Here is a 25,673-nt window from a genome sequence, read left to right as displayed (position 1 = left end):
TGAATACACCAATCATCTTTCGTAGTTTGAAATACCGACTTCCCACCTTTCGTTTCAGATGCCTATTGTTCCCTTGATTTCGCTTTAAGCCCCCGCCTGTGTTAGATCCATCAACCATTATTTCACTTCATTCATTTCAGTGCTTTCTTTCCTTCTCAGCAGCCAGCGCTTTCGTCTTCAGTGTTCTCGAAGGTCTTCTTTGAAAGCGACTTCAGTAGCAAGATAGCCCAGCCCTCCTTCCGTGTCAGCACGGCATCGTTCAAAGCTTCAAACTCTCGAAGACAGGGCTTCCAAACCCTCCCAGCTATTCAGGATGGCGCTACGGGAGTCCAACGCCTCTAACTTCGACATCGACCTCAACTCCCCTTTTCGCCCGTCTGCCTCTTCACGAACTAAGTCTGGGAAGACTATTGAGGAAACATATTCAAAGTTATCCCAACTTGAGCATGTCCTTCTTCGCCCAGACACTTACATTGGTTCAGCCGAGCGTGTTCAGCAGCAAGTTTGGGTTTGGAATGACTCAAAAGGCCGCATGGAACAAAGGGAGATTACCTTCCCTCCTGGCCTATACAAGATTTTCGATGAGATTCTTGTCAATGCTGCAGACCACAAACAACGAGACCCCTCTATGAACACGATTAAAGTCGAGATTGACACCGAGAATCAACTCATTTCTGTCTGGAACAACGGTGCTGGTATTCCAGTGGAAATTCATCAGAAGGAGAAGATCTATGTCCCAGAGCTTATCTTCGGAAACCTATTAACTTCTTCCAACTACGATGATGACGAGAAAAAGGTCGTCGGTGGTCGTAATGGATTTGGGGCCAAACTTGCAAACATTTTCTCTAACGAGTTCACTGTGGAGACTGCAGATGCCCAGCGTGGGAAGAAATACAAGCAAGTCTTTCGTAAAAACATGAGCGAAAAGGATAAACCCAGCATCAAATCGAACGGCAAAAAGGAAGCCTACACCAAAATTTCCTTCTCCCCAGATCTCACTCGCTTTGGCATGACCCATCTAGACGACGATATTGTCTCTCTCATGAAGAAGAGAGTGTATGACATCGCCGGTATTAGCTCTAATCTCAAAGTCTACCTCAACGGCAAGAAGATTCCGGTCAAGTCTTTCAAGGATTATGTCGCCTTGTATAACGACAAGGGTGGTCCCAGCACTGTGATGTACGAAAGAATCAGCGACCGATGGGAGGTGGCCATCACAGCAAGTGAGGGACAACTCACACAACTTAGTTTTGTCAATTCGATCTGGACTATCAAGGGCGGAACTCACGTGACCCATGTCGCCGACCAAATCGTGTCCAAAGTTGCCGAGCATATTGCTAAGAAAAACAAGGGTACTAAAGTCAAACCCTTTCAGATTAAGAGTCAGTTGTCCTTGTACATCAACTGCCTCATTGAGAACCCATCGTTTGATTCACAAACAAAGGAAACGCTGACGACTAAGCCGAGTAAGTTTGGCTCGAAATGGTCTCTTTCTGCTGATCTCACGAAGAAGGTCATGAACAGTGAAATCATTGAAAACGTTCTCGCCTTTGCTAAGTTCAAGGAATCAAAGGAACTCGCGAAAACGGATGGAGGCAAGCGAGTGAGGCTTACCGGAATCACAAAATTCTACGACGCGAATAGAGCAGGTACACGTGAGGGTTCAAAATGCACGCTCGTTTTAACAGAGGGAGATTCGGCTATGGCCACAGCCTTCTCAGGACTCTCTGTAGTTGGGAGGGACTACTACGGTGTCTATCCGTTACGTGGAAAGATGCTGAATGTGCGAGAAGCCAAGCATAAACAAATCATGGACAACAAGGAGATCAACAACCTCAAGAAAATCCTTGGTCTGCAGCACAATAAAAAATACTGCAAAGAAACCATGAAGTCTCTTCGCTATGGTCACGTCCTGATCATGGCAGATCAAGACCATGACGGCTCTCACATTAAGGGTCTCATCATCAACTTCTTCGATCACTTCTGGCCGGGTCTTCTGCAGATAGATGGCTTCTTACAGGAATTAATTACCCCAATCGTGCAGTGCACCAAAGGACAGAAGAAAAAGGTCTTCTTCACTATACCCGAATACGAAACATTTTGCGAGAGTTCAGAATCAGCTGGATGGGAAGGCAAGTATTTCAAGGGTTTGGGAACTTCAACGTCTGCAGATGCGAAGTCATATTTTTCGGATCTCCCGACACATTTGCATGAATTCAAACACACAGGGGTGAATGACACAGACATGATCGAGTTGGCGTTCAGCAAGCAACGTGTGAATGATCGGAAAGACTGGATTGCGTCGTATGCTCCTGGGACGTATTTTCATCACGGAGTTGATGAGCTGAACTACGCAAATTTTGTGAACAAAGAATTGATTCTTTTCTCCGTGTACGACAATGAACGATCAATTCCGTGTGTCGTTGACGGTTTCAAGCCATCACAACGAAAGGTTATGTTTGGCTGCTTTAAGAGGAAGCTCACGAAGAAAGAGCTGAAGGTAGTCCAACTTGCAGGCTATATATCTGAACAGACTGCTTATCGCCACGGAGATGTATCTTTGCAATCAACAATCGTTGGGCTGGGGCAAAATTTCGTGGGGTCCAACAACCTTAATTTTTTGGTTCCGGCGGGTCAGTTCGGTACCAGACTAACAGGTGGAAAAGATGCTGCGAGCGCTCGGTACATCTGCACAAAACTAGCCCCGATTGCTCGAGCCATGTTCCCTGAAGCAGATGATGCCGTTTTGTCCTATCTTGTCGATGAGGACAAGGTAATCGAACCGAAGTGGTACTGCCCAATCATTCCGACAGTCCTGGTAAACGGATCAGAAGGAATTGGTACTGGTTGGTCTTCGTCCGTGCCGTGCTATAACCCAAGGGAACTGATAGCAAACATACGAAGATTACTTGCAGGAAACCGGATGGAACCAATGATGCCATGGTACCGTGGATTCAATGGTTCTATTGTACCAGTTCAAAACTCAAAATCCTACGATATTTACGGGACTTTGCGAAAATCATCAGAGGAAAATGTATTCAAAGTTGAAGAACTCCCCATTAAGGCATGGACATCGGCATACAAGGATTTCCTTGAGTCCGTTTTGATCGGGAGCTCTGAGGGAGATTCTCCATTTCTGAAAGACTTCCATGACAACAGCACTGAGAACACTGTCAACTTCACCCTCATGACGACTCCAGCTGTTAGCAGGACTCTTTCATCATCAGAAGGCTACAAAAAGCTCAAACTGACAAGCTCCGTAACAACGAGCAACATGGTCCTTTTTAACAAGGATGGGCGCTTGCGAAAATACGAGAATCCTGAAGAAATTCTTCAGGAATTCTTTGAGACGCGGTATGCCCTTTATGAAGATAGGCGCCTTCATCTATTGAAAGAGCTTGAACAAAAGCTTCTCTGTCTAGACAACAAACAGCGCTTTATCCTTTTGGTGATCGACGACAAATTGAAGGTCGCCAAACGCAGAAAGGATCAGCTGCTTGCAGATCTGGTGCGACTGAAGTTCGACCCTATCCACACGGGTAAAGCGAAGAAAGGCTCTCCAGCAGATACTCCGGCCAGTGATAGTGAAGAGAACGATAATAGTCCGCAATCTGGGGACAAAAGGTACGACTACTTGCTTTCCATGCCACTATGGTCTTTAACCGCTGAAAGAGTTGCCAATCTTGCTGACCAGCGCAACAAGACCAAGGCAGAAAAGGATGCAATGGAAGAAGTTACCGTAGAAGATATATGGGAGGCGGATTTGTGTAGGCTAGAAGAAGCTATCGTTCGAGAAGAGAAGGAGACCGCGGTGATGGCGAAGGATCTTGAGAGGGTTGCGAAAGTAGCCCATGCACGTCAGCAGAAAGGGCGAGGCAGGAAAGGTGCCAAAAAGTATGATGAAACTATCATTGGCGATTTAGAAGTCGTGCCGTTGCCAAATGCGAGAAGTGCAGCTTTGAAGAAGGTCAGAGCACGGAAAACGACTGCTGAAGAAAAGAAGAGTATCGTTAGAGGCTCCAACACAGCTGCGAGAAAGAAGAATGCAAAGGACAGTCCTGATGATGATATGGTCGACATAATTTCATTGCGGGACAGCTCGTCCGAGGAATCCGACGATGAGGAGGACATTGTTCATTTAATGGACGACGTGGCACTTGACGACGACGAGGTAAGAAAACCTTCTCTGCCAAAGACAAGAAGGCCACAGAAAAGGTCTGCTAAGCGCGCAGCGGACATCCCTGATGATTTGTCTGAGGATGACATGTTTGAGACCCAACCTAAAGCCAAACGCACAGTGAGAACTACTCGCACAAAGACGAGCAAGCGTGACGTAATCGATATCTCAACTTCTGAAGACGATGATAAATCGACTATGAAAGAGAACAGGTCAACAGCAAACAATGTCGGTCTTGACTTTTCTGTCGATAGCGATGAGGACGAATCGCTCTCATTGAGTCAACGGTTGGCGAAAAGGCTAACCGTCTCTGATGATGCACCAAAGAAAAGTGGAAAGGCCAAGACGCCTTCCAATAACCCGGTTCCGAAACAAAGGCCTAGCCGCGCTGGTTTCACAAAGAGGTCCCGCGAACCTGCGCCGAAGAAAAGCGTGGGAGAGGGTTCGGTATTTTCACCATCTCCATCTCCACAACAGAAGAAGACCCGTGTCCGCAGTCCACAAGCTCGAAAAAACTCAAAGCGGCCAACAACGAGCGCTCGGGGCAGTGAAGATCTGACAGAGGGCGGCGACGTAGGCACCGTCGAAGTTGAGACTCGTCCGAGACGCCAACGCGCAACGAAGAAAAAAGTCGTTTTCAGTGAATCAGAATCCTCTGGCGAGGAGGACGATGATTTTCTGTGTTCTGATGACGATTTTGAGGGCTGCGCAGACGACGATAGTGATTTTGAATAGACAATCGCGGTAGTGCTATTTTTCAAATGATCACATAATCCCATTACTCGTAGGTGTCCTGCCATGTGAGATGTGCACTTGCTTACTAAAGCTCGAGGTGACGGTATATTTTCTCACCAGGTCGTTGCGCCATCGCCCGCACTGTCGATTATCTCTTTCTCTATAGAGTTTAACGCAGCTGACTGCAGCTCCGGAGCATTCTTCGCAGTCACCCTCTCCACGACCTTGCACACTTCGCAGTCTCCATCAGCGTTCTGTAATTCTATCAGCCATGCCTTTTGCTTCTCCGACAGGGCATCCCGAGGACTCTTTACCTCGACGAGCCGAGTGCTAAACGTCTCTTTCTCTTGAAAGCCATTTGATTTCCACAAGGTCAGATCGGGAAGCCCACTACTCCAGTAGGCATAGTCTACGGACAAAAGTCTACAGCAATGAGACAATACAGGGCCTCCAAGACCGGCGGCGATGTCAGCGAGGTCCTCTGCAGTGTACATTTTCCATGCACACCCAATCGCCATGACGGAATCATACTTTTCATACAACTGCTCTACCTCAACGCGAAGATCCTTGGGATCTGAACTTGATATATATTGCACTCGCTCATCAATTTGCTCACGTCGAGAGCCGTAGAACGCTTCCGTAAAAAGGTCCAAAGGGTAGTCTTGATATGGGGTCTGAAAGACGTCCTCAACAGGAGCAAATAATGCGCACTCCCAAAACAGCAGAGCGTATAGAAATCGAAGCGAACCTCCTTCGTCATGAACACCAGACCATCCTTCTTTCCCGAGGTACCATTCTAAACAGTAGTTTTCAACTGAGGACAAGTCCTGACTGGACCCTTGGCTTTTGTATTTGGACTTCCCCATGACCGAGATGGTGAGTTCTTGATCGCCTTCAATAGAATCCCTGCTACCGTCCATCCGAAAACGGTCCCACGGATCGCTTCGCCTCTGTTGAGAGCTCCGTTCGCGCTCTCTGTTTGCAATTTGCATAGATACGCCGTATATTTTGCGAAACCTCGGTTTTGCCCGATATCGTGCTAGCATTTGATCCAAAATTAGTGGCCTGCTCTTATTGACAGCTTCGTCAGCTTTTCGTTTCCGATCAGACTTACTCTTAAGCGAATGCTTTAAGTTCTCCTCTATATAGGCACGTCCCAGCTTTCGATGTATGGCAATGCCTCGGTGCACGAGAGCAAGGCGATCTCCTAAGCGTAGAGGAGTCCCTCCCTCTTCCAAAGTAGTTAAGATTAAATCGAGAGCCTCTTGTAGTCTTCCGAGGTGCCTGTACAGATTGATCGTGAGTCGATTCATGCAAGCTCCTCGTCTCTTGGGCACTAATCCTGTTGAAAGCAAGAGCTTCAATCTCTGAACTGCACCCCCGTGTTCTCCGAGTTCTTCCAATGCACGAACAGAATGCCAAGCAGTTCGGACGTATACCCATTGAGCAGTGTAACGCCTGAAGAAAGGGTGTTGCAGTTGCTTGCGAATATCTTCTCTGAAGGAGTTCTTCGTTCGCAGAGTCCGAGCTGACCCCGCCATAGGGCTGCATGACGAAGAATACGGTTGCGAATGGCGTTTTGAGGCGCCCGATCGACTACTGTTTTTGGCCCATCCCGCCACTAGTTGTGAATCTTTGTGGTTTTCAATGATGGCTACTTCTGCTATGCTTCCAAAGTGTGCAACTTGCAATAAATCCCTTTCCTCAATTGCGCGGTTCAAATTCTTCTCCACTATAATCGCTGCTTCATAATCCTCAAACGCCACAGATGATGGAAACACTCTTCCTCTGCCTCGGCATTCATAGTCTGGGAACCGTACCTTTCCAGCCCGTGCCAGCAGTACTCTTGAAGAATCATGACCAGCCTCCAAAAAGAAAAGGGAATGTACGCGCTGTAGCTGCTCCAGGACATCTTCAGGGATCTTGATAGAATACCCAGCCCTCTTAATGATTGCTCTCGACAAGCAGTCTGCTTCAGAAAATCCACTAAGCGTCATTTGCTTAAGCTTTCTCTTGCGTTCTGCACGACCTCCTTCTTCAGAGAGAACCGCTCGAAGGGCAGGCAGCAATTCTCGCTTTCTCATCTTCTTTAGCACTTTTGAATCAGCAATTGCTGCCGAAACTGCTTTCAAGTCTTCCTGCCAAAGGTTTTCCAAAAGCTCTTGTGCAGTAGAACGCATTCTTTCCTTGCTTTTGTTTACATCGTGAATACTTGAAGCGACATATCCGTGCTGGAACAATTCAACCGCACCTGCATCTACATCAATATCTGTTCCGTAAGAATCTCGTAATCCCGAAATTGAGTACCACTTTGGCTGCTTGCGCCTATAGATTCGAACGAAGAGAGCCAAGCCATCTCGAGATAGCTCTTTCCTCATCGATTTTGCTAGATGAACTTCATGCGGACGAAGAACATCCGAATACCTGGCCACGACCTCTTTCAAGACGTAGTCAAATGCCTGGGAATAGTAAGGATCTCTCGCTCGGAGCGGAGAGTCATCGGTCGCCTCAAATGGCTCACTTTTGCCTCTACCAGTGTCATCCTGCAAAATAAGCTCTTTGCTTTCAATTAACTTCGCCTCTTTCGTGTAAGAAAAGCAGGCGCTGTCTTGGGAAGCTTCTGGCACTTGATGACTATCTGTTACCCACGGTCGCCGCTCCGGGCCATTTTTCTTCATGTCTTGTGTTATCGGCTGTTCAGCGGCGACCGGAGTCCTGGCCAACGCCCTACAAGAGGTTGACCCTTGCTCCATACCCTCATCCTCCTCAAAGTCTTCAGACGAGAGTGATGGGGGTGGTGGAATGACGAACTCCTCTGGCATCTCAGTTGAGTCGAGTTCAATGCACGGGATATCAACCTCTGAACGAGGCTTGTCGTTCTGCGTGTGCCACTCCAGTTCAACTCCAAATAACCTCCGTCGTGCTCTAGAGCGCACCTGTTCGGGTCTTGAGGGTGGGCTCTCGCACTCAGTCTGTCTGAGAGTATCAGAGGAAGGGTCTATTTCTTTCGAACGAGTTTCGCCGAGAGCTATGCTGTGGCAGTTCTCGACATGCGCCTCTCGTTTGACGCTGACTGGCGTTTCTCCTCTTTGACCATCCTGCATCCTGTCTTGAGAAGACAGTAAAATACATTCGCCTTTCCCGACGTCAGCTGATAAGCGGTGGTGAGGTCGGGATGTGGGTGTACGTGCGTCATCCTCCGCCTCCAAAGTAAGGTCAACATGTAAAAGCTTCCGTTTCCGCCCTCTAGAGTTGGATAGTGGTTTGTTTGGGGACACTCGAGTTGACGAAAGGTGTGCAGCTTGGTTCAATAGAACATCAATGTCGTCTCCAGGTGATTTGGTTCGTTCGCAATTGTTGTTCTGAAGATTGCGAATGGGCATGTGCGAAGAGGAAAGAGCGATTTGACTGCACTGTTCAGTATCGTGATCAGACTGCATTGTACAAGTAGCAACCGTGCGCGAGTCGTTTGTAGAGAATAATAGCTTGCTTCTCGCTCGTCTATTACATACCGTCGAGACCTAGCGCATGACTATCCTCGAAACATGAGATTAACAAAAAAAAAGCTACCTCGGAGAACAAAGTTGATGATGTGGCCAGTGCGGGGGACTTAAAGGCACCGGTTAATGAAGGATTATCTTGTTGCACAAACAAATAATGTCGACGGGGAAGGTGAACGGGACGGTTAGCCGAGATGAGAAGCCAAGCCCGACTACCCCTCACTTCACATATTATTGTCCAACAAGTCCTCACTATTGCAAGCCTCCAGAGCTTGCGCAGGTGCGGGTGTAGTGACGTGCTGGCTCGTCCGATAGAGGGCCAGAAGTGGTAAAAGCAAACCGAGCAGGGTGCCGTTGCCCTCTTTCCAGCCTCTTTACCTGCTATGCTTCAGGGAGCCAACGAGTAGGACCTTGACCACAAATGATTTGGAGAGTATGTATGAATACCAAGCATATTTTTATCGAATTACATGGCGACACTTGGTGAAAGCAAGCAATGAAAGCAACTCAGAAGTCTGCCATTGGTTAAAACCAGAAGATGCAAGCAGAAATTTACAGTGCAAATAAGATTAAAGATACGCCAGGTCTTGATCTCAGAGGGAAAAGGACTCCTCTCCGAATGCCTGGGCCACCTGCGGGGCTTAAACGTTTCCGAACTAAATCGTCCTGCGACCAAAAAGTATTGGAGATCTCCACAACGAGACGTGCGTGTGATGCTGACGCTTTAGTTTGTTCTGCAACGCCTGCCCACATTTCAAGCTTCTTACCTACATTATTTGTACGAAGAGCCTTCTTTTTTCGTCATTGCTTAGCTCCCCTTCGCGCTTTGGTTCAGAAACGTGTTTAGCATGGCATTTTTAGTACCTCAACCGATTTTCAATGCATCAACCGTGTCCAGCTCAGATGCTTTGGTCTGTCGCAAACCGCGTCGACTATCGTCCTTCATCCCAAGTTCATTTCGCCAATCAACCTCACCAGCCTGGTCAAACTCCCTGCGAGCGTCTCCACTCCAACCACGCGTCATTCGAGCTCCACTTCTCGCCTCGGCCTCTGTTGCCAATCCACCACCACCCCATATCCTGATATCTGGCGCTCCTGCTTCAGGAAAAGGTACGCAATGCGAGTATATTGTGAATAAGTACGGTGTTGTCCACATTTCTACTGGCGACATGCTGCGAGCAGCAGTCAAAAATAACACCGCCTTGGGTGTCGAGGCAAAGTCATATATGGATTCTGGAAGCCTCGTTCCGGATGATCTCGTGATATCAATGCTAAAAGAACGCATTGCTGAGGACGACTGCGCGAAAAAAGGATGGCTCTTAGACGGATTTCCGAGAACTGCGGTGCAAGCAGAGGCGCTTACGGAAGCCAAAATTCTCCCAGATGCGGTCATTGTGTTAGAGGTCAAAGACGATGTTCTTTTGGAACGGGTTGTCGGTCGCAGATCTGACCCGCAGACCGGGAAAATCTATCACATCAAATTCAGTCCGCCCTCAGACCCAGAAGTGCTCAACAGACTTACTCAGCGCTCTGATGACACCGAAGAAAAAGCCCGCGTTCGTCTCGAAAGCTATTACAAGCATGCTCGTTCCATTGCAGACCACTACGAGTCTACACTCCGCAAAATTGATGGAAATCGGGACAAAGCTGATGTCTTCAGTGACATTGCGTCAATTGTGGATAGTTCGATGACCGAAAAGAATGACGATGACGACGACGATATCACCCCGTCAAGTCCTGGTGTAAAGTCAAACACTGAAACAAAATCAAATCCCGACAGCACTGTCGGAATTCCCGTCGCAGAGTTTGTGAGAAGGGCCGAAGAAGCATACGAGAAGGGAGTTCTTACTAATGAAGATGTCAATTGGAGCGGACAGGCAGGTGTAGACACCCCAGGTAGCTCTGGAACCTCAAACTACAGTGACTTGGGGAAAAGACTAGATCTTGCCTTGGGAGACACTGCCGCTTTTCTTCTCTTTGCATACATTGGAAAGGCCTCTCATGGCGATAAAAGCTTGAATTTTGGCGTTGTGCAGACAGCAACTCCTTTTATTGTGGCATGGTTGGCAACATCCCCATTGCTCGGGGCCTATACCAGAGCTGCAACCGCCAATGTCGCGGCAACTGTTAAGACCTTTGCAAAGTCATGGGCTATTGCTGTGCCGATGGGAATTGGGTTGCGAGGTAAGTTTTCTAATTTTGATAATATATCAGTACTACGATTCGTGTTGGACCCTTGCTCTAGCAAACGTGAACAATGATCTGACTGTTTTGTGAACAATTTTATTCAGGTGTATTGACGGACCACGTTCCACCAGCTGTTTTCGCCGTTGTCACTTTGGTATCAACTTTTGCTATCGTTGGTGGCTGGCGTGTCTTGTACACAAAGATTCGCGGAGATGAGACTGATGAGGCTAGAAGGGGTGGCATTCTGGATGGATTTAACATGGTATCTACATTACTCAGGAGATGGTAACGCGGACGCATCTCGTTCACGAACAATGCTATCACTGCCGGTGAACTCTTTCGTAGCCTTTCGTAGCCCTATGACGTATACAGTGTTTGCAGCCTAAAAGGTAGGGGGCAGCTTCACGGCAGATCATCTCCCGGTACATTTCTCCTTGGCCATGGCGGCAATTTTCCTGGCAGTGTCATCGATTGCGACTTCAATATTTTGTTTCTGTGCACAAACTCTGGCGTAATAATTATTGACAGGACGTTGAGCCGTGAGAACATCGAAGGCTGAGGACCCAGATAAAACGAATTCACCTACGGCCGCATCCCATGCCTTGACCGTTGGTTCCTCCCAGTCTGGCAGCTCTGTGTAGGACAGCGTTCCTTTTTTGCGCAAGTTAAAAATTTCACCCTCAAGGCAGTTCTTAAAGGAGTCTTGCGGCTTACCTCTAATGTTGTTGTATCCAATTCCCAGCACACGAGCCATGCTTTCATGAGTATTTGGTTTAATCCCGAATGGCATTAGTTCGATTGCAACACTCTTGGAACGCAAAAAACCCATACTACTCATCTCATCTCCGCTGCCTCCAACGAAAATGTCAAGTTGCTGCATTTCTTTGATGTGATCCTGGAGACTGCCTACGGAAGAGAAGATTATTGTCTTCGCTTCTATTGCCGAGCCGGGGATAGCGAGTTTGCTCACTGCTTCGATTTTCTCTCGTAAGTCGTCTACACCTTGAATCCCGCCGTCTCGATCATGAGAGCTTGCTATTCCAATTGTGATTGCACACGCTCCATTCACTTCCCGTTCTTTCGGACTCTTGTCAATTCTGTTCTTGAGAGAGTACATATTTGAATGTTGCAACCCATTCGTCGGCAAATGTCTAAACATACCATCAGTTGTCATGATTGAACGGAAGCCAGTTCCAATCAGGTTTTCTAATTCTCCCTTGTGCTCCTTGAGGAGAACAGTAGATGCATTCAAATGTATGAGATCTTGTCCGTGTCCATGTGCCTTTCCAAGCATATCCAGGAGCTGTTTAGACCATAAGGCATTTGGGCCATTTTCAATACGTTTGGGAACAAAGATAGCAGGTTTTAAGATCGTATGAACAGGTCGAGGCAAGGCGCATGTGGAATCCTTCTCGGACGTGTAGCAGTGATGCTCTTTCACCTCTTCAACAAACTGTGCATCTCCACCGAATACATCGAAAAGGTAGCTTGACTTCAGAATATGCTCGGTCAAGTACACGGAGGCTACGTGGGTCGGTTCCTGGAAACGCTCAGGATGAATTGTTAACACAAAATCTGCTCCAACATCCTGAATACTTGCCAGTCCCTCAGGTCCTTTCTGTGAAGAGTAATAGGAGTGCGTACCCAAGCCGCAGCGTTTTAAAAGCTTTTCATAATCTCGCATCCAGTTTGGGACGAGGATTGTGCCATTGCTGAGGATGTATGGCTTGCTTATGCGACACATCGGCCTTGTCCCGTCCTTGTAGTCGCCTCTGCTATACCATTCAATTCGTTCAGGTAGCTCCTCAAATACTGCGGGTTTATCTTCTGTTTGGCTCTCATCCGAAGTTTCGGCAGAAAGATTCAACGCCTGGGCGTTTGAACTCGTGCTCCCAATAGAACTTGTACCACTTGCTCTTGTCTCACCATGGATTTTATCATGCTCGGTTTCATCCCTCTCCGCATCGATCTCTGCTATGGTCGTGCGATTTGCCGTTTCGGCAGATTCTTTCGTAGCCCCGCCCTCATCATCACGGGAGTCATACTTCAATGTCCTGCTCTCATTTGCTTGTGCCTTCGCCGACTGCCAACGACGAAAACTAAAAGAGAAGCGAGACGTCTTAGGTCCGCCAAAATTCGCATTTCTTCCTGATACATACGAAACCGTTCTTTTTGCAGTTCTTGATCGCCATGAAAACATGGTAGAAAGAAAGATGAAAAACAAGGCTACCACGGCCATTCCTCGCATAGCATTCTGCACCCTCTTCGCCTTTCGAGGGTAAACCGCTGGATGGGGCAAAGAATCATTCTTCTTCAATTCTTTCTTTGTTGAGAAACGCCGTCCAGTCTTCTGAGATGAGCGACGGCGCTTGCTACTTGAGACTGGAGTCTTTAGGGGTCCCATTAGTCACTCTTAGCGCGCACTTAACGTTATGAATAATCTTTTCACAAAAGTAGGCGGTGCAGATGCGGGTGAAATCCCGCTGAGATGAAATTGATCCCCACAACTTCAAAAGGGATGGACTATGTAGAATACCCTTCGAGCTATACTGCTCTTCACATACATCACGCGTGAACAAGTAGGGCGTTCCTGTGCTTACTCTCGGGCTGCTCTAGAAAATGCATTTAGTCGTGGCCAGCGGACAAGGACCGTAGAGCAACTGTCACCATTTCATGGAACCATAGACCCAACCGGTCATTGTCAGCATAATAAGGCAACCAACTATGTCTTGTCGAGAGCATCCTCTGATAATCTCACAAGAACACTATCGATATACACAGCAGTACTGAAGAAGGGACAATCACTCATGTGAACCAAAAAAAAAAAAAAAAAGAGCAAGATATCCGGATAATATGCTTTGAGGCAAGACTGTGGACGTGGTTGAAGCGAAATTATAATTCTCTAGCGAGTATCTACATCGTGGTGGGAGAATATTACAGCTCGAGCTCTGTTGCTGCTTACGTATTCAAAATAAAAAAGAGCATCTGTCGAAATGCAGCCGCCGGACACCAGAGACTCCTTGCGCAACATATGTACCCGCGCAACCGTTCGGTCCCGACTTCCATTTTCCAACAACAAATCCATCTATACAAAGGGTGACAAGCTCTCATTAGTACACTTGCGCCTTGGGATCAATGACACTAATGGGATTAGTGCCCGCCTTCTTACAACTTAGCAATGACACGGCAAAATCCACAGTCGCGTTACTAGGAATCAGGGGCATCCTGCCTTTCTGTCCGAATGCTAACTCTGGCGGCACAGTCATCAACCTCAAACCCCCCACCTTCATGCCATCCATCCCTTCACTAATTCCCCTCATAATGCTGCCCGGCCCCGAGGTCGCGCCAAATGTAAACCCGACAGGACTAGCTGCTAAGCCCTGGCTCTCTCGGCTGCTTTCCACTTCCAGATCCTTAAAAAACAAAGAGTAGTGAATGGCAACAGAGTCGCCCGGGCGGGGTGTATAACCCTTGCCAATACTGATGTCGCGATACGTTATGCCAGAGGGGAGGGTCACGGGCGGCCCGGCCTTGGCGAGGATGCGCTTTTTGCTCAGGGCTTGTGCGTGCGGTGGGAGCAGAACCATACCGGTTAGTGCGGCGGTTAGAGAGAGCAGCTGTCTCCGTGGGATGTGAGCGGAAGTGCTCGTGCATTCCACGGGTTTTTGGGAGGGGTTTTGACAGGCGCGGATTGCCCTTGGTCGTGGTGCTTTCACGATGGTACAGGGTAGAAGTTGTCGTTTTGGGGTGGTTGTCCGGAAAGGAGCGGCACAGAAGGCAGTTGGCGGCGACATGGTGCTTGAGGGATGCGTCTCTAGGCCCTTTCGGTGGAGACTTTCGCTTGAGTTCAAATGCACCGGCGATAGGTGCCTGACGTTGCGCTGCTGTGAACTATGGCAGAGACGCTTTGATACTCTGCCTTTGCTCTCGAATAAAAGAGTGTGAGAGAGACTCAAGGGGCAGTAAAAGATAAGATACGCAGTGAAGACGAGCAAGCAGTGCCGCTGCTGTTGTGGACTTCGGGAAACGAAGAAAAGAACAACTCTGTCCCGGGATAGAAGAGGACAGAAGTGGTGGAGCAGGAATTATTCTTTGCTCCTATGATGCATCGGTCCTGGCTGTTCGATACCTTATGACCCCACAGTCGAGATCGGGATCACAAAGCTCCGAGGACAGAATCCCAGAAACCCGTTTGATCATCAAGCGTGTACACGTGTACATGTCGTTGCATAGTATGCTCTGCATATACGGGAGACGCAGTTGTGCTTGTGCGCCAATCCGTTACGGAGCGGAAAGAGCGGAATGCCTCTTCCACGGAGGACATGCATCTTTGATCGCTATGATCACAAATCACAATAACCACGACATAACATCTACAGTAAAGTGACGTTTCGCGGGCAGTCGCGCGTCTGGCAGAGTCTCCACAGAAGATGTAAATTAAATGAAGGATGGGCCACGTGCATGTGGCTCTGCAGGTTTGTCGTGCCCAATGAACCTGATGAGTTTAGGCGAGCCATACTGTTCTAGAGCCAGTACTTGTGTTTTTCCCCCAGATTTCCCAGAAATGCTGACGTCTTCGAACAAAGAGTCCTTAGAAGAGGCTTTCAGGCGTCTGGCTGAGTACATCTAAACGCACTTCATGGTGGAGCCAAACGCGCCTTTTTCAAACTGACCAGTAGCGAACAGTTTTGTAGTCTTTTGACGGCGGCCCAGTCGCCTTGCTGATCTCGAACATCTGGTGCGTAGTCTAAGAACTTCAGCCGCAGCAGAAGAGCTACACATGACCACTGCCTCGCCACAGGTTACGCTTTGCGCTACCAAGCTCGTCGACTGTAACAGAGTACCATCAACATAATATAATCCTGGACAGCACGACTCAAAGTGCTCCTGCATACTTCTGCGCTTTTCAAACGCTCCCGTTTACACTTCAATTGCAACTCCGCTACTAGCAAAACGGTCGTAGCCTGTACATCTCGACATCGCCAACAAAAGCTCCTTAAATCCACTACGTAGCACTGCTGTGTATTTCTGGTCTACTTGCCGGCTTATCATCTTTTGCTTTCGCCTCAGTCGCATTGCGTTGCTCTTGCTCTATCAACCCACCGCTGGATTTCTGCGCATCCCCATTAGCAATTGATCCCGCACCTTCTTCTCTTGAATTATTTCCGCTTTGCTCAGCAGTACTTGGCCTCTCTTCGCTCAGTCGCTTTGCGCTCGAACTGTCCGCCTTGCCGCTGTCTTGGGCATCGCTTGCTCCCATGCTGGAAGGAGGTACCTGCGATTTCAATTGCGAAGGCAAAGGCGTTATCGGAGCTGATCGAATAGGAAATCTGGGGGGGCCCTCAGCATTTCCAGACTTCCCGCCAACCGCCGAACCGGAGCTACCTCTTGAGGCCGTTAAATTCTTTCGCTCAGCTCGAAATGACGGCAAAGGTGTGTTTCCAGGCAATGAAGGAGGACTTGCCAATTTCGATACCGGTTTCGACAGCCTTGGCAAATCAATGACTTGTGAGCCCATTCCTAAATTCTTTGGACCTTCTTCTCCCGCCTTCGATGGACTCTCGCGTTTCGACTTTTTCTCTGGATCCGAACTTTGCGAGTTGTTCGGTCCCCTCAAATCCGTTTTCGCGTCTTTCACAGATGGAATGTCAGGTTTGCAAGATGCGGATGCCTTTCTCGACCCCTCGTCATCTTTGCTCCGCTCGCTTTCGGTGTGTGTGACGCTTCTTTGTTTGTTCTCTCCATCATGATTGTAGGACATGTTGTGGTCTGAGTCATTCCCCTCTTGGTGTAGTCTCGGGCGCTTAGCCGTTCTTCCACTTTCTTCTCTTGACGCATGGTCCCGCTTCAATGTCCCGATGTTTTCTGAATCATTCCTTAGGGTTGACCGATTAGGTGATTTCACCTTATCCTCCTTACTTCTATCAGTTTCAACAGTTCGTGGTGCTGGAGCCGACCGCAAGATTCCATATAGGGGCTTGCTTCCGACAACCTCATCGCTTTTCCTCATGCTTAGCATATCTCGCCCGCCCCTGTCGTCAGTAGCCTGATCTCGCGGTCTAGCATCAAGCTTGCGCTCCCCGTCATCCCGTCCCATATCTGGTTCCATGATTTTGTCTTTCGAAGAAACTTTTTCGGCCTCTCCATTTGACGGATGTGACGCTATCGCTGGAAGTACTGGAAGTGAAGACGGCGATGGGACCGATTCAATTTGGGCTGTACTACTGGGCGGAGGGACTGGTACAGACTTGAATACCGAGGGGTTAGACGGTTTGGATAACCGTGGGGATCTTGCTGCATGCACGACTCCTGGGACGCTTGGTCCTTTTCTAGCTGGAAGAGGAGACGGCAGTGATGATGGTGTAACAGAGTTATTCACTGGGGTCGCTGGAGTACGTGTAAACCCCTTTCCAAACTTAGTCAATGAGGAGGCGGGCACTGACGCCCCATGCGTCTCTGATGAGTTGGTTGGTTCCTTCCCTTCCTGCGACAATCCAGAGATGGTCAGAGGGCGAGATGTAAGTGAGGGAAGAGGTGCACCTCCATCAGGTGCTGCACCTCCACCAGGTGCTGCACCACCAGGTGCTGATGACGCTGGGATATGGGCAGGGGGTGGGCTTAACTTTGGACTCTCAGCACCCCCCATAGAGGGGATAGGTGCGGATGACGGAGTTGCCACTGATGACAACAGCCTAGCGTCTTCCCTGGTCTCAGGTGAGGGCTCTTTCCGTGCAGGAGGTCCAGAGCTCAATGAGCTCACGCCGGCGGGATGTTCAGAAGCCTGTACTGGTGCCTTTTCCCCATTCTGATGCACCTCTTCAGTTGCCTGCACAGGGCGAGGACGGTCATTCTGCTGTCTCTCTTGCTCCCTCAGCTCGTCAAACCTTCTGATCTGCGGCTCCTGCTGCGGCTCCTGCTGTGGCTCCTGCTGTGTGATCTCGTGCATGGACATTGATCGAGATGGAGCAGGGGCCGAAGGAGGCCCACTCTCACCGGGCTCGCGAAGTGCAGGAAGTTGACTTCCAGACCCTCCTAGTGGATGCGGGGGACCAGTAGTTCCGCTAAACGGCGTTCTAGCAAGCGAAGGATCCTCCGGCCCCGATGGTCTCTTCATTGCATCTGGTTCCGAAATTTTTGGAAGTCGAGATTCTTCCGGGCGTTCATACTGGTGCTGCGGCATCGGGCCCACGCCTGGCCGCCCGTATGGTCCTCTGTCGTTCTCCTGTTCGCGTCGCTGTACATCTGCTGCACCAGGACCTGCGTGTTGTTGACCTTCAACTCGCATGTGCGGATCAGGATGCGTCTGCATCGGGAGAGACTGAATCTGGGGCAGAGTCTGGAAGTGTGGCAGGGCGGTTGTCTGGGGTTGCGAAGGGGGTTGATGGACAGGTTGAGGTTGCGGCTGCGGGCCTTGTGGTTGGGCATGAAGTGGGCCTGGTTGACCCTGTCCTGACTGCTCTTGCGACTGAGGATGGGACGAAGACGCTGTTTGTACCTGAGGCTGCATCGGCTGCACTTGAGGTTGTGATGGGACTGGACCATGCTCTTGGCTGTGCGGTAAAGGCTGAGAGTTCACCAACGCTGGGAGACGGTTGTGCTGCTGTTGGTCACCATGGGACATCTGGGCCTGTCTGTGCGGATCCTGAGATGGACTATGGTTATTCAGTGGAGCTAGCTGCGAATGGGGCAAGGGGGCAGATCTGTGGAAGCCATGCACTCCTTCGTGCTGCGAAACCATTGCGTTTGGCGGGGGAAGAACGCTAGACTGCCGATGTGCGTGCAGTGGCTGTGACATCATCGTCGATGGCCTCCCTGCCCCCGTTCCGTTTATGCTGGGCAGCGGCCCAGGCAAGGATGATCGAGCGTCGTGTGGGAATCCACGGCTTTGCATCTCACCTGACGGTCCTTGGGGTTGCCCATGCGGGCGAAGAGACGCAATTGGGGCAATATCGACTTGACCACCGTGCTGTGGAGGGCCGCCAGCAACTTGATCCAGGCTTCCCGAATGGGCAGCCATCTGGTGTGAGGGTGGAAGAGGGCCTTGATGAGCAAGCTTGTGCTGCTGCTGCTGCTGCAAAGCATTTGTCATAGGACCCAGCGGCGCCATCGGTCTATTCATCATCGCGTGCGACTGAAGATGGGCCTGGTCGGCGAGGTGCATGTCAGATTGCCCTTGTCCCATTTGCATACCTTGCGCCTGCCCGCCTGCCTGGGATGCAGCCATAGCAGCGGCTTGAGCTGATTGCTGCTGCTGCTGTACGGCAGCTGGGGTCATGGATCTGTCTAGGACAGCGAGACGCTCAGTGATCTGAGTATTCTCCGGTGCCAGCTCGGCTGCTTTTCGGTACGCGTCGATGGCATCGGGGTCTTGTCCGCAGCTTTCATACAAGGTTCCAAGGTCATACCAAACCTCGGACACGTAAGGGTTGAGGCGAATGGCACGGGAATAGGCATCCAAAGCGTCGCGAAACTGGTTCATCTGATAGTAGAGGACGCCAATAGAACACCAAAACGTAGCATTCTTGCCGTCCCGATAGACGGCTTGCTGATACGCGTCATAAGCTTGTCGAAACTCCCTCAAGGCCATGTAAACTCGTCCCAGGAGGTACCAGGTCTGGCCGTCTCCTTGATCGAGCTCTGCTGACATTTTGAGAAGACGGATAGACTCTGTTGAATTCTTGTTGTGTTGATGCTCCAGCCATCCAATGTTCTGCAATGTCTTTGCATGCTTGGGATTTTCGTTCAAGGCGGCTCTGTACATCTCAAATGCGGCACTGAAATCTCTCTTGAGCTCATTGACATGGCCGATCTGGTACCAACCATCAGCGCGAGTGAGAGGAGGTGGGGGATTTGCAGCGGTGACGACTTTTTGAAAGTATTTGAGTGCCTCATCAAAGTTTTGCTGTTCTTTGTAAATAATGCCAATGCAAAAGCAGACCTCATCGGCTCGTTCAAATTCCGGGGAAATGTTGAGCACGGCAAGAAAGGCTTCGAGTGCGTTATCCAAACTGCCATAGCGATCGTAAAGCAGACCAATTCCATACCAAAGATTTGGATCTCTGGGATTCGGCAGATGAGTGAGTGCGCTTTGATATGCCTCGTAAGCCTTTTTCAAATCATCGGTCATTACGTAACAATGGGCCAGAACGGCCCAGGCCTCACCGCATGTGGTATCGGAAGAAGTAGCGCGCTGCAAGTAGGCAACGGCTTGCGGGTAGCACTCCTTCTTCGCGAGGACGGCGCCCGCCTGTGTCATGGCGCCAACGTTGGTGGGGTTGACGTTGAGGACACGTTCAAAGGCGTCCAGGGCGCGTTCGCGATCATTCATAGCGCTTTGAAGGACGCCGATCCGAAACCAGACGGCCTCTTTCGCGCTGTTCATGCGCGAGGCGAGGGTGGCGTCGGCTTGGATAGGGGCCTGGAGATGCTGCGGGGGGTATTTGTAGTCCGACATGATGCGTGCAACGTAGGCGATAATAGGGTTGGACGAAACGCGCTGCGGAGGGCGAGATACAGAGCGCGGTATGAAGGGTTGACTGTGTTCGCGGCGGAGGAGGGATCAAGCTTGGATAGCGGGCGTAGGCGTAGAAATGGGCGCAAATGGGAGGTTTTGCAGGGTGTGCTTGTTACACGCCGCGCCGCGCAAGCCGGAAAAGTAAACTCGCGCGGCGAGGCGTAAGCGGAGGGGCGGAGGATGGACGTCGTGTGGGATTGCCCGTTTGTGGAAGAAAAATGTGCGTTGGGGTCGCGGAATACGAGATGGAGTGGGAAGGTAAGCGTGGGAAGACGAAGCTAAAATGCGTTGTGTGCAAAGAAGTTGGGGGGCAGGCCACTGGCACGTGCGGGGCGAGGGGGGCAGGTAGTAAAGGAAACGTAAGTGACGAGAGCGGAAGGGCCAAAAAGGGTAGCGTGCGAGAGGAGGATAGCGGAGAAATGGGAAAGATTGAAGGTGGGGAAGGGGGGAAGGCGTGTTTTTTCCAGGAGAGTGGCAGAAGAAGAGATGGGGGAAGGAGAAGGGAGAGACGAGACGAAGGGAGGGGGCCTCGAGGAAAAGTCGTGAGGGCGGGGTGAGGCCAAGGTGGGGGGGGGGGGGGAGCTTCCGGGTTTTTTTGGAGAGTTTTTTTTTTATTTTAGATTTTGTTTTGTTTTTCGCCAGTGCGTGCTCTCGCAAGGGAACAGGTGTGCGTGTGAGCAAAGGGTTCGCGCGTGGGACGGCGTGCAGCGACCGGACACACAGCACAAGTAAACACACGGGGGACGGCGCGCGTGTGGGCGCGAGCGTGGCTTTCCGGCAACAAACCGCCCCAAAATTTCCGCAAAAAAACGGAGCGGCAACTTGTCCGCATCCACACTTGTCGGTTTCCCTCCAGGGCAAACCCCCCCCCCGCCCTTCCCCGCACCCACCCCTGCCCCCTACGCCCCTCCCCCTCTAACCACCACCGCCTTGTCACTGTCAGCCGCTCTCGTATGCTCATCACACGGCCCCGGTTTTTACAAGGCAAAACAGGCTCCGCGTCTCGCGGCGCCCATGGAGATCTCGGCTGTAAGCTCTCATTAACCACTGGATGAGGGCATACAGCCGGCAGCAGAATGCCAAACGGGCCGTGGCTACATGACGCCATTTCAGAGGGCTGCATGAAAGGCGCGAAGGTAACTCTGTCGATTTAGTTTCCCTCGAGGCTACTGAGGTGGCGGTGGCGGCGGATTGTTGAAATGGCCAAGTTTAAGTTGCGTCAGTCTAAATTGCCACGGATGTCCTAGACTCGAAGTGCCATTGACCCAACCTTTACAGGTACCCTTGGGTACAGTATCATACACTTACTGTAGAAGATGGAATGCAATTAGTCGTCGCCATGTTGACGAAGGGTGCAGGGAGGGGGATTGACGGGTTGCTAGCTGTTTTTTGGAAGAAATTTGGAAAATTAATGGTGGCTGCAAGTGGATGAAGACCATCGGTGAAAGCATCGTGTTTCCCTTGCTGCGCCCTCGGCCCACACACAACGTGCGCATCAGCAAAAAAATTAAAAGACGCAGTGCCGCCATCTCGAGTCTTTCCCAGAGTCTCCCCTCGCTACACCACAATATTCGCCTCAACGTGTGGCCGTTCGCGTGCTCCTCCGCTCGCCTCCACAACTCCACCACTCCCTGCGCCGTGCGCTACAGTACGAAAGTTGAACACGCCGCCTGTTGTGGATTTTAAACCACCATGAAATTGCCATGATTCCAATTCTCTTTGCATTTTTTCCTTCTCCAGACGAAATATTTCGCCTTTTTGCGTCCACGACAAGAAAAATGCATCAAGCTAATATTAGCTGATATTAATATCTCATCAAAAGGTATCATAGTGAGGTACCCTAGGGGGTACAGTATAAGGTTGACAAGGACGTACATGGACGTGCGTACATATTTAAAGCAAGACAGGTAATTTTTGGATGTAAGGAAACAGTGGGCATTCTCCCGCCCAAACAATATTTGAAAAAGTCGACGTGTGCGCCATTTTTAGGGGAGGTGTAAGGCGGTGTGAGGACAAAGGGAATCTTACAGAACGAGTTTTTGGAGGGACATGGAAGGAACACGTAGTGCGCACCATGGCGCTGAACATTACAGTTGCGAGGATGTATCAATATCGCGAGTCCATCACGGAGAATCTTTTCCTCCCGTTACAATTCTTCCAAGAAACAGCCTCTCATTGGATGCGGTTGACAAAGTTTTCGCAACTTTTAGTCAAAAAAGGTGGTAGTAGGCGCGGCCAATCGTCGGCTTCCTTGGCATACCCACGTCTCTCGCGACGGCATGGCCTTCCTCGCGCCCATATTTTGTCTTGCTGCCCTTGCCATCGTGTCCCTCGGGCAGCATTCATGACTTCTTCGACGCTCCCCGGAATCTCCGCATGACAGCGGAAGTTCATTCTGTAGGAGATTAAATCTTGAGCTGGCTGGCTTCACATGCGATGGGCCTGGTTGTTTTTGTCGGTTAAATTACTGTAAAGGGGTACAGTAGAGTAAAAAGGGGAGCACACCGTTTGCCGCGGCCAAACGCGGCACGGGGTGCAAGGGGTACGCACAAGCCGGGTTGGCATGGGGTGCGGTGGTCGGAGGGCGAGCCAGAGGGGAGAGACGGGACGCGTTGGCGCGAGGTTGTCGGTGGTGGTTGGTTTTTGTTGATGGCAAGATTTGATGCCGAGTACCGGGGCCGTTTAGTCGTAGACATTTATAGTACTCTAGAACTCGAGGAGATACTTACCAAATAAACTAAAAGTGTCACTACGCTACCAAAAGGAGGATTGCTACCCAGGAAGCCTTTCAAACGTACCTAAAAAGTAGTTCTTAAAGCTAGGTAACACATTCCATAAGGGAATAGTACACCTGAGGCCTAATACGGCAAAGGTGGGTGGTAGGTGACAAAAAGGTGTAGGATACAGCTAATTTGTAGGCTACAGTGCGAATCAGGCAACATATTATCATAGGTAGTCCCAATCTAAACACAAATCACTTTAACATTCCGGCAACTTTAAATGGCAAAATTCATTTTGTTCATTTCAGTGACGTTGGATCCATTGCTCGACGGGGTGGATGAGTTGCGATGATGATAGGATGGTTTCCAAGATAGAGTTGGGCCTCACTTTTGTTAACGCATCTGCTGGGTTGTACTCGGAACGGATAAAACCGATATTTTTGATCTCGTTGCGGTGGTATGAGTCTTTAACAACCTTAATGTCGATCATGAACCTTTTCTCAGTCGTAAACGTGGCCTTTGTTACCACATCGAACAGTCACAGACTGTCAGTGAGCATTACAATTGGAAGTTTTTGCGATAGCATGTTTGAAAGATCATTTCTTATGGCAAATGCCATGTCGAAGGCATCAGCGAACGCCATAGTTTCGCTGCCAAGTACTGAGCGAGATACACGTCTCGATTTGTGGGATGACCAGAAGATGGGTTTGCAAAGATTGGTATTATCGGCGAGGAATATGGTATAGCCGAGCTGTGACGAACCATCGTGATTGTTCCCAAATGAGGAGTCAGAGTATACTTGTAGCCGAAGTGACCCTTTATCAAGTGAAGGATATTTTAGCGACAAATCCGGGCTCTTGCGTAAGTGTCGGACTACACTGTTCAACGATTTTGTCAGTTTTAATGGTTCTTGTCGAAAAAAAATTCCTTTATTACTTGTGCGGACTGAGCAACAGCGCAGCTTATATCTGGTCAAGTCTGTGTCAGCCATGCATGTCGGGCCCGTAACGAACGAAACTTTGTAAAATCAGCATTTTTGGGAAGTATTTCGAGACGACTCATGTATCTCTTCTGATGCATTATGAATACAGACTCGTCTTTGTCGATTTGTACTCCTGCGAACTGAACGTGATCGTATTCTCTTTTTCTGCACTTAAACGATTTCTCAAGTTTACGTGACGTAGTGCGGAACTTTTCATCTCCTGTTTGCAAGCAGTCGTCTACATATGCAGCACACAAGCCGGATAGCTTTTCATCGATTTGTTGGAGGAAGAAGGCGCCGTCGGTGATATTTTGTTTCATGCCAAGTTCTTCTATGAGATAACGTTTTACGGTTCTTCCCCAGTAGTCACCACTGTCAGCCCGTCCGTACAGGGGTTTGAGAAGTTTGAGTACTTGGTGTGGTCCTAACGCAAACTCACGAGAAGGTTTAATGTAAACGTCCCTCATAAGATTATCAGCGCTTTGTAGGTAGGCTTTTGTAACGTCTGTTGAGTAGAGCCTAAAATCGCACAGAGCAGCCAAACCGACTATCATCTTTACTGTAAACTGCCGTGTGGTGGCGACGTCGTGGACAAGGGAGGTTTTTAACTTATCCTTGTGTCCTTGGACAACGTAACGCGCTTTCCAAACTTCCTTGTCGGTGTCGGAGTCTTTAATAGCTAGGACAAAGCGTCCACCGAGGATGTTAGCATTATTCGGAACTTCATCTCTCATGATTATTTTTTATGTTCCGCGTCTAATTAGACCTTCGATTTCCTTTTTCTTCGCAGAGTCAAAATGTGCTGCTCTTGGATCGCTGGGGTGAATGACTTCTGTCACATAGATGTTCGGTGGGGGCTTTGGGGCTTCTGGCGATTGGGACGGCGAGGACATGAAGTGAAGGACTGATTCGGTATCGTGGTAGTATGGTTTAACTTGAAAGGCATTAAACGTTTGTCGGTACGTGGCATTCCGAGATTGGACTGTTATCATTCGACCATGGGTATGAATGACGACAAATGGTCCTTTCCGTTGTTTTTCTAGTTCACTAAAGACTAGAAATTCGTCACCGAGATTATAGTTGCGATCTGAAGCTGGCGGTATGTTTCTTGAAAGTGCAGTTGCGACTCTTCTTTCTGCAACAATAGCATTCATTTCCATTTGTGCTGCTGCAAGTATGGCCGTTCGCTCTTTTTGTGAGGGCAAATTGGTGCTTATGATCGGAAATCTTGGTATAATACCGAATACAAGAAGTGTGGGTACGAGACCGTTTTCACCAATCGAGTCATTCATTGCTTTCACTGCAATTTTTAAACATATGCTCGGATCTTGTTGGGGGTAGTCCGCTCGCACTTTTCTAAAAATTCTACGAAGGGGGTCATGAAGTTTCTCGCCTATTCCGAGGGAACTATGGGCTTTGACGCCTGAAAGGCGCAATTGGATGCCAGCGAAATCTGTCAGGTTTGGCCATCTATCCGATGTGAAAGCAGAACCTTGATCAACTCGTAAGCGATTCGGATAGCCGGTATAGAGTGTGCACCAAGTTTCCAAGAAGGCTAACCAGATTCCATCTACAGATTGACCATAGCTTGACCCGTGGGCATCGAGAAATGTAGCTGCGGAGAACCTTGTGCCAGTGTTAATGATGTGAAGAACAGCCTTGCCGTCAAGGAACATTAGGTCCATCGATAGTTCTTCAACAAATTTGACGTCATCCATTGATGGAAGGGAAACTTTGAAACGAAGAGGAGTAGGTCCTAGACGTCGAAAATTGTCACAGGCTTGTTGGATTTCCTCAAGCGTCTTGACAGTATCGTGGTTCATTTCATGGGGACGTGCCAGTTTCAGGAGGTTGAGGA

General features: G+C 49.5%; 8 protein-coding genes; 3 read left to right on the top strand and 5 right to left on the bottom strand.

The window, feature by feature from the left end:
* The first annotated feature begins 628 nt into the window (after positions 1–628).
* Positions 629–4,912, top strand: CHC_T00006305001 (hypothetical protein). Its single transcript, XM_005717934.1, has one exon. It carries the CDS (start codon positions 629–631, stop codon positions 4,910–4,912), a length of 4,284 nt encoding a protein of 1,427 aa, XP_005717991.1.
* Positions 4,913–5,025: 113 nt separating this feature from the next.
* Positions 5,026–8,295, bottom strand: CHC_T00006304001 (hypothetical protein). Its single transcript, XM_005717933.1, has one exon. The coding sequence runs from the start codon at positions 8,293–8,295 to the stop codon at positions 5,026–5,028; it is 3,270 nt and encodes a 1,089-aa protein (XP_005717990.1).
* A 771-nt stretch (positions 8,296–9,066) lies between these two features.
* On the top strand, positions 9,067–11,009 carry CHC_T00006303001 (hypothetical protein). XM_005717932.1 is given in 4 exon segments: positions 9,067–9,260; positions 9,261–10,596; positions 10,704–10,888; positions 10,889–11,009. The coding sequence occupies 2 exon segments, from the start codon at positions 9,261–9,263 to the stop codon at positions 10,886–10,888; spliced, it is 1,521 nt and encodes a 506-aa protein (XP_005717989.1). The 5' UTR covers positions 9,067–9,260; the 3' UTR covers positions 10,889–11,009.
* A 2-nt stretch (positions 11,010–11,011) lies between these two features.
* On the bottom strand, positions 11,012–12,283 carry CHC_T00006302001 (hypothetical protein). The gene has a single exon (XM_005717931.1). It carries the CDS (start codon positions 12,281–12,283, stop codon positions 11,012–11,014), a length of 1,272 nt encoding a protein of 423 aa, XP_005717988.1.
* Positions 12,284–13,709: 1,426 nt separating this feature from the next.
* Positions 13,710–14,186, bottom strand: CHC_T00006301001 (hypothetical protein). Its single transcript, XM_005717930.1, has one exon. The coding sequence runs from the start codon at positions 14,184–14,186 to the stop codon at positions 13,710–13,712; it is 477 nt and encodes a 158-aa protein (XP_005717987.1).
* A 1,039-nt stretch (positions 14,187–15,225) lies between these two features.
* CHC_T00006300001 (hypothetical protein) lies at positions 15,226–15,492 on the bottom strand. Its single transcript, XM_005717929.1, has one exon. It carries the CDS (start codon positions 15,490–15,492, stop codon positions 15,226–15,228), a length of 267 nt encoding a protein of 88 aa, XP_005717986.1.
* Position 15,493: 1 nt separating this feature from the next.
* Positions 15,494–19,927, bottom strand: CHC_T00010126001 (TPR repeat-containing protein). XM_005717928.1 is given in 2 exon segments: positions 15,494–15,604; positions 15,605–19,927. The coding sequence occupies 1 exon segment, from the start codon at positions 19,925–19,927 to the stop codon at positions 15,605–15,607; it is 4,323 nt and encodes a 1,440-aa protein (XP_005717985.1). The 3' UTR covers positions 15,494–15,604.
* Positions 19,928–20,023: 96 nt separating this feature from the next.
* CHC_T00006298001 (hypothetical protein) lies at positions 20,024–20,278 on the top strand. Its single transcript, XM_005717927.1, has one exon. It carries the CDS (start codon positions 20,024–20,026, stop codon positions 20,276–20,278), a length of 255 nt encoding a protein of 84 aa, XP_005717984.1.
* The last annotated feature ends 5,395 nt before the right edge of the window (positions 20,279–25,673 follow it).

The sequence above is a fragment of the Chondrus crispus genome, genomic scaffold (genome assembly GCF_000350225.1).
Source record: "Chondrus crispus Stackhouse genomic scaffold, scaffold_4, whole genome shotgun sequence".
Lineage (NCBI taxonomy): Eukaryota > Rhodophyta > Florideophyceae > Gigartinales > Gigartinaceae > Chondrus > Chondrus crispus.
The sequence above is the reverse complement of the archived record's forward strand: the minus strand, read 5'-3'. Positions and strand labels throughout refer to the sequence as shown.